This window comes from Cnephaeus nilssonii (genome assembly GCF_951640355.1).
Source record: "Cnephaeus nilssonii genome assembly, chromosome: 4".
Taxonomy (NCBI): Eukaryota; Metazoa; Chordata; class Mammalia; order Chiroptera; family Vespertilionidae; genus Cnephaeus; species Cnephaeus nilssonii.
In genome coordinates this window covers 73,977,818-73,985,442 of record NC_137075.1, presented here as the reverse complement: position 1 = coordinate 73,985,442, position 7,625 = coordinate 73,977,818, and the positions used below count along the sequence as shown (strand labels likewise).

Genomic DNA, 7,625 nt, shown 5'->3' with positions numbered 1-7,625 from the left:
TTCAGAAAGTCTCGGCCGTCACCCGGCCTCGCCAACGTGTCGCAAGGCAACGACTTCGGTGCTGATGCGTTCAAGGGACTCTTGAACGCCTGGTCCGATTTCAGGCCAGATTTTTTGAAACCCAAGTTCCCCATCAGACTTCCGAGTTGGCTTTTTCCCTTCCTTTACAGTGGGGTGAGGGAAGCAGGGCCTGGCGTGGCGGATTACTTGGGGAGGGGACGGAAGTCGCCCCTGGACTTGCTGCCCTCCACCCTAGGGCTGCATTGCAGCTGCGGGTTTCCGTGCGCACCTCGGGACGCGTTCCAGCCTCCAAAGTCGTAGCGCCGGAGAGGAGTTGGCGAGGAAACCCCTCCCCCAAGGAGGGAGCCACCCGGACCCCTCCACGCGCGCTAGCACCCGGCTTTCTCCTCGCCATAATTAATAGTCAAGGCCAACCCTTCTGGCACGTTCCTGCTCCCTCCCTCGCGGGTGGCAGCGTGGTGTGATCCCCGGAGGCCAGAAACTTTCACTCGAGTTCGCAGGAGAGAGGCCGCGCCGGCTGCTCCCGCGGTGCGCCCACGTCTCCGCGTGCCCCCTCTCCGCGCTGCCCGCCCAGCCGCAGGCCAGCCGCCAGCCCGCGGAGTTTTGTTTCCTTTCCATCATGCAGAAAATTAATCAGCCCGGGCGCGGAGCAGAGCTGAGCACGGCGGCCTGTAATTAAGGGACGTGTGCCCCTCGGATTATCTCGTTAGTTTATCAAGAAAACATTTATTATAATTAATTCTCGGACGGGGTAATTATTATTGAGCGAGGACACAGCAACTGGTAGATAGGCTCCTTGGAAGAAAACACACACACACACACACACACACACACACACACACACACACCAAGGCGGTCAGGGGGGGAGGGAGGGAGGGAGGGAGGGGGGAGCGACAGATTGCACGAATTGACCGTTAGATATAAGGCGGCGCGGGCCGAGGCGGGCAGTGGGGCCGGACCTGGGGCTGCGAGGCCGCCGGGCTGCGGGGCTGGCAGCGGCGGGGACGCCCGAGTCACTGGCCGACCGGCGGCGGGAACTTGCCGCGCGTCCGCCGCCCGCTTCTTCTAGGGTAGGATTCTCCAGTGGCCACTTCCCGAGCAGGCGTTCTGCGGCTTATATTCTTGAAAAGGTATTTCTGTTTTCTTCCTAGGCTCCGCTTAGAGAGGAAGGGAGGAAGGAGCGCGGGCGGGGCTTTGGAAGTTGGTGGAGGGCCCACGGGCCTCTCTCCTCTGGGAGCGGATAGGATACCAAGGCTGGCCGGTGCGAGTTCCCCCCATAGTTTTGCTTTTGGAGAGTACTTTCTTCTAAAGATGAGTTCAGTAATGATAAGGGGGAACAGTCTACCCGAGGATGTTAGCCATGTTGCGGTGGTAAGGGCGAAGGAGCACCAAAGAGGACCGCTGTCCCGCCGCTTTCGGTCTGCTACCACTTTTAATATTGAAATGTGCTGCTTGCATGTAGGATGTGTCGGGCGTTTCTAATTGGGCGAGAGCTCTGCATGCAAGGACGGACACTTCCATGTTTATCATGTGCACCGGATAGGATTTTAGTTTTTTTCTATAGTAGTTCAGAACTTGCCAATGTGGTGAGATTGCGTTAAACAAGAAAGAACTCCAGCTTAGAGGCGATTTAAACAAACGACTGTATTTTAAAAGCAATATTGTTTCCACCGCTTCCAAATAAGTGTCTTGAAAAGAGACGAGACTAGAAAACATCAAGTCTTTGTTGTAGGACCCACTAAATTAGTATTCCTGATGAGATCATGCAAACGCCCCCAAGAAGGACATTTATAAAAATTATATTAAATTAGGTCCGAGAGTGGAAAGAATAACTTTTGTGCTATGAATTTAAGTCGGGAAGTAGTGAAAACGAAAAAGGAAAAATAAAAGATAAATCGGGATGAACTTGCAGTAACCTCGTCCCATTTGTGAAACTTTGTGTCTCTACCTTTTAAGCAATCTAAAGATGAAAGCCCATAATCATTAAAAATGCAGTAGGACCTTTGTAAAAGTAAGGAGGAACTTCTCCTAACCTTGTATCCGCCATTTTGGAGCAAACTCTCAGAGTGTCAAAGTTGCAAAGTAGAGATCCTTGCAGGAGAAATGCCATCTCTTAGGGAAATAAAAAGCCAGACTTGCCAGCTGCCGGCCTATATTCACGTCCATTTGGGATCCCTTGGCTTGGGGGGGGGGGGGGGGGTGAGAGACAGTCAGCTGAAGAAAGTAAATAACTTCCTTTGCTTCCTTTCTTTTCTCTCCCTGAGCTCTTTTTCTTGTGGGATTGTAGGAAACTTGAACGGTAGGGAGAAATTGCACTAGTTTCACAACTTTGGGTGTTTGTGTATCTTACTTTCTTCAAAACTAAAATGTTCAAAAGGCAGCTAGAGTTAACAGGAAACTGCTGGAGCTGCTGAAGACCCAAATGTCCGAAAATTTGCCTCCCGCTGGACCTGCAGCCTCCACACATCAAAATCAACATGGAAGCAGCTTGCACTGCAAACCTGCACCCTTCCTCCTTGCAGATGTGGGGCCTCTCATTTTCTGATTGGCGGGATTCTAACTTTACTTCAGAATTTCTAGCAAACCCTGTGCCAGTCTTGAAGAATTTATATTTTTTTGCACTATGATTACATATGTGATGGGTGTCTATTAAAAGTTCGATTTTTGTTTATTTAGCTTTGGTTCTTTATACACATTATAATCAAGGTTCTCCAGAACCCTAATAAATCTGTTACTTGCCTCAAAATCTAATTACCCAGGCTACTAATTAGGTGAAAATGATGACTGGAAATGACTTTAAATGTGGAATAATAGTGGTTAAGCAGTTTTCTCAAGTTTGTCGATTAGCAAGTTGACATTTTAGATGTTAAATGCACTGATATTTTAGGTTAGAAGCTGTTGCAAGTGGTGAAAAAGCTAAGATAATTAAAATCAGCCTTGGAAAGGCAACAGTCTGGGGAGGTAGATTTCTTGAATTGTTTCTTTGTTTCTCACCAATGGGCTTTGTTATCAGCATTATTTATTTAGCCGAAGAGTTCTTTGTCTCTGCAAATGGCCCCAATCAAGTTTTGTTTGAGACAATTAGCTAGTGCCAGCCAATGAGTCCTATGCAAATGCAGGGATAGGAATGCAATGTGTGCATTTGAAGGCGTGGGGTTTTGTTCTTCGGGGCAGGCTGATGGTAATTGCTTTCTTCGGGTACTTTTTTTTTAAGTTTAGGGTGGGGGTGGGGAAGACAGGTTTATCAGGTCTCCATCCCTTCTAGTTTCACAGCAGCTTGGGGGGTTGGGTAGGTGAGGAGGAGGGTCTGCAAGCTCTTTAAAAGCCTCTGCCCCGAGTACCCCGGGCTCTTTTTAAGTTAGTGGTGAAACGTGGAAGAGCTGCTGCCTCCGAAGCAGTAAACCAGCACCTCTTGTTTGTTTGTTTGCTTTGCCCTTAGTTCCACCACTCCAAACCCACCCACCAAGGACCCTGAATCTGTCCACCCCCGGCGACGCAGGACCTTCCGGCTGGGTCCCCCCGGTTTGGGCTGACTTTGCGCCTCCTAACAACCTTAGCATGATGTCTTATCTTAAGCAACCGCCTTACCCAGTCAATGGACTGAGTCTGACCACTTCGGGCATGGACTTGCTGCACCCCTCGGTGGGCTACCCGGGTAAGTGAACCCCCGCGACACGCCTGCCCCGCCCTTCCGCACACCCGCCCCGCGGGGACGTGACACCCTTAACCCCCGGGAGCACCGGGCTGGTGGTGATGCTGCCCTAGCTCCAGGCCCAATCCCAACTGGGTTTTCCTTCGGGAAGCAGCTCAGAGCCCCTGGACGGGGGCTGGCGGAGGAGAGGACCGGGGCTGGCGGGGAGCGAGTCCACAAAATCACATCGCCGGTTCTTTGGGTGAATAGGGGACGCGTATTGGAGTGGGGCGAGTAAGGTCTCTACCCTGGTCATTTGGGGGCGACAGGCCCCTGCCATAGCTCGAAGCGCAGTTCCTCGGAAGCACCCTCTGCCTCTCCCTCGGGCTCTCGCCGCCCCACCTGGGCTTCCGCTCGGCCCTCCAGGCGCCGCGCTAATCCCGCAAGGTGTGATTGAGCGCGGGTGCGGCTGCCTGCCTTCCCCAGCAGACTTTTTTGGTGTGTTTTTTTAAAAGTCCTCACAGAAGGAGGAGGAAATGTGCCCCCATTTTAAAGGTGGGGGAACAAAGGCCCTTGGATCTCCAGTAGGATCGAGATTCGCCCCACCAATCCGAGCTGGGGGCCCCCGGGGATCTCTGACCCCCTGGAATGGGTCTTTTGTGTGTGTTGTGTTTTCGGGGTTGATTTTGGAGGCTTTTGGTGTTTGTGTTTTTTTTTTTTTTCTTTTTTTGTCTTCCTTTATTTCATTCGTTTTGTTAGCTTTCGAAGGGACGCTCTGGCTGGAGAGATCGCCGACGTCAGGCGGCCTGGGGGCTCCCCTGCTGGGGCGCTGTGCGTCCCGAGACCCCCAGTGCGCGCTGGAGGGGCCCAGGCCGCCGAGCGGGGTGGGGCAGACGCTGTCGGCTCCGGTTGGACGGCTGGGGAGGACCAGGGGAGGGCCGCGGAGTCCGGGTGGGGGGCAGGAGTGGGGGTGGGGGGAGTTGGAGCACCCGCAGAGACCCCTGTGACTGAGAAACTGCTCCCCCACCCTAAAGGGCCCTGGGCTTCTTGTCCCGCAGCCACCCCCCGGAAACAGCGCCGGGAGAGGACGACGTTCACCCGGGCGCAGCTAGACGTGCTGGAAGCGCTGTTTGCTAAGACCCGGTACCCAGACATCTTCATGCGGGAGGAGGTGGCACTGAAAATCAACTTGCCTGAGTCCAGGGTGCAGGTAGGGCAGCTGTAGACAGCCCTACCCTTCCGAACCGTGCCACCCCTCCCCCAGCACGGGGTGCGCAGAGGGCTCAGGCGAGTCCCCTGTGTTTGAGATGGCCCAGGGAAGGCTTGAAGCTAAACCTTCCTCAGGAGGCCGGCAAACTCGCCTAAGGCCCTGGAGTGCTTGATTTCTCCTAGAGCTCCTTTTTGTCCCTCCACCCCCATTCAGTCCGACCAGCAAGGGTCTTCCGCTCAGGTTGCAAAGTAAGACTGGTGGTCTAGCTTCAGGGAGGAAGCACAGCCCAAAAGTCTGGGGTACCTGGCCTACAGAGGCCCAGCCTTGGCGGCAGAAGGCAGGTACTGTCACACAATATTTTAGTACTTCCCTTCCCCTGTGTACAAAGCTGCCCCCATTCTCTCATTCACTTTTAAGGGTGAAAGAAGCTTAGCTCCCGGGTAGTCCCAGTATTTTTACAGATGAAGAAACCGTAGATGATTTGCTCAAGGTCACCCGTCGGCTGGTGGTAGAGCTAGGCTGTGGGATCAGCTGGTGCTCTGAAATTATGCAAGAGTGTTTTCTTTGACTTTTTAGGGATTGAACAGAATTTGCTAGCTCTGAGCCATTTAGCAGATACAATATCTGCCTAATATCCCTGGTGACCCCTCCCCCCTTCCCTGAGGCCCCCTTAACTTGACCTTAAGCTGGAGAGGGAAAGTAAAGTTTAACTTTCCTGGAACTCGGGTCCCATACAGAGTTCTGCAAGAATGATTAGCACCTAAACTTAGCATATACACCAGAGACTCCCCGTCATCTGGGACACACCAGAGTGAACTGCAAACCAGGAAAGAGGCTTTTTCAAAATGGGATGGAAGAACTTGTTAGGCTTCAACAAAAGTCGTCACTGAAAGAAAATAAATGACTTGAATGGTTGGCGATGCTTCACTCAGCCTTGGTAGCATCATTTTGACCACAGAACACTCACATGGAGAGTTCATCGAAGAGGGCAGCTAAGGACATGTTGCCCAGAAAATGCTGGTAGTTTCTCTGATAAGCCCCCTCCCACACTAAACACAGCTCCTTCATTATGGAACGTGGACAGTGCTGGTAAAAAGAATTGCCTGGGTTGCAGGCAGAGGCTGAAGTTGACAAGCCTATGAGCATAGTACAAGAAACTGAATCTAGGTGCTGATGGCACGACCCTGAAGGCACAGATTCTAATCTCAAACTTGAGACTAGTGGGGAAGTCTGTCCTTGAGCTCAAAGCAGAGCACCTAGGGGACACTCCACTTAACACAAAGAAGGTTTGGCCCAATAGTGGCTTTCAGACCTCCTTCCTCACTTCTCCTTGGAGCTTTCTTTTGTGAGTGAGTCTTTCTAGGAGAGACGAAAAGTAGAGTGATGAAACCAACCTCCATATTAGCAATTGCTCCCTAGAAGATGGACTGTAAACTGTTGGAATTTACACTGTTCTTGTTGGCATGTAACAACAGAATTGTTTTCACTCCCTTGTGTTTTTCTCCAAAAGACATAAATACATTCTATCCCATTGTGAGAGAGTCCCAAAATACAGCTGGGCCTGTGTGTATGTGTGTATTCGAGGTGAAGCAACATAGAGAAGTGAGGTGGAGAATTGTTAGCCATACGATTGGTCTTAAGTTTTATTCTAGGTTGGGAGTAAAGCAGAGTCAAATGCTTTTAGACAGAGCCTCCCCAACATTTTTTACAACTGTAGGAGCATATATATGAGAGTACTATATAATGGGTTTTCAGTGGCAGGAGAGTTTGTCAGCTCATCTATCCACGTAGGAGAGATTATATAACCTGGGAGCCACCCTTGTTCTTAAGGAGTTGTTGAAACCACATTAAAGAAGTTTCTTTCCCTTTCAAGGTATGGTTTAAGAATCGAAGAGCTAAGTGCCGCCAACAGCAGCAGCAACAACAGAATGGAGGTCAGAACAAAGTGAGGCCTGCCAAAAAGAAGACATCTCCGGCTCGGGAAGTGAGTTCAGAGAGTGGAACGAGTGGCCAATTCACTCCCCCCTCTAGCACCTCAGTCCCGGCCATTTCCAGCAGCAGTGCTCCTGTGTCTATCTGGAGCCCAGCCTCCATCTCCCCACTGTCAGATCCCTTGTCCACCTCCTCCTCCTGCATGCAGAGGTCCTATCCCATGACCTATACTCAGGCGTCAGGTTATAGTCAAGGATATGCTGGCTCAACTTCCTACTTCGGGGGCATGGACTGTGGATCTTACTTGACCCCTATGCATCACCAGCTTCCCGGACCAGGGGCCACACTCAGCCCTATGGGTACCAATGCAGTTACCAGCCATCTCAATCAGTCCCCAGCTTCTCTCTCCACCCAGGGATACGGAGCTTCAAGCTTGGGTTTTAACTCAACCACTGATTGCTTGGATTATAAGGACCAAACTGCCTCCTGGAAGCTTAACTTCAATGCTGACTGCTTGGATTATAAAGATCAGACATCCTCGTGGAAATTCCAGGTTTTGTGAAGACCTGTAGAACCTCTTTTTGTGGGTGATTTTTAAATATACCAGGCTGGACATTCCAGTTTTAGCCAGGCATTGGTTAAAAGAGTTAGATGGGATGATACTCAGACTCATCTTCTGATCAATGTTTCAGGAGGCATAGAAGGAAAAATGAAGGTCCTTAGAGGGACCCACCAACCAGCAACCTGAAATGGACAAACCAATCTACTTAAGATCCTGTCATAGTTTTAGATCATTGGTTTTCCCGATTCTCAAAGTGATCAAAAGCATTC

The 7,625-nt window shown here is 51.0% G+C and overlaps 1 protein-coding gene across 2 annotated transcripts; it reads left to right on the top strand.

Moving 5' to 3' along the window:
- Window positions 1-3,579: 3,579 nt before the first annotated feature.
- OTX2 (orthodenticle homeobox 2) lies at window positions 3,580-7,356 on the top strand (the record flags this gene model as incomplete). 2 transcript variants are annotated; one of them, XM_079769538.1, is made up of 3 exons in its annotated part: window positions 3,580-3,676; window positions 4,711-4,862; window positions 6,736-7,356. In XM_079769538.1, the coding sequence occupies 3 exons, from the start codon at window positions 3,580-3,582 to the stop codon at window positions 7,354-7,356; spliced, it is 870 nt and encodes a 289-aa protein (XP_079625664.1). The 2 variants fall into 2 exon arrangements, with proteins under 2 accessions (XP_079625664.1, XP_079625663.1); XM_079769537.1 differs by having other exon boundaries at window positions 4,687-4,862.
- Window positions 7,357-7,625: the final 269 nt, after the last annotated feature.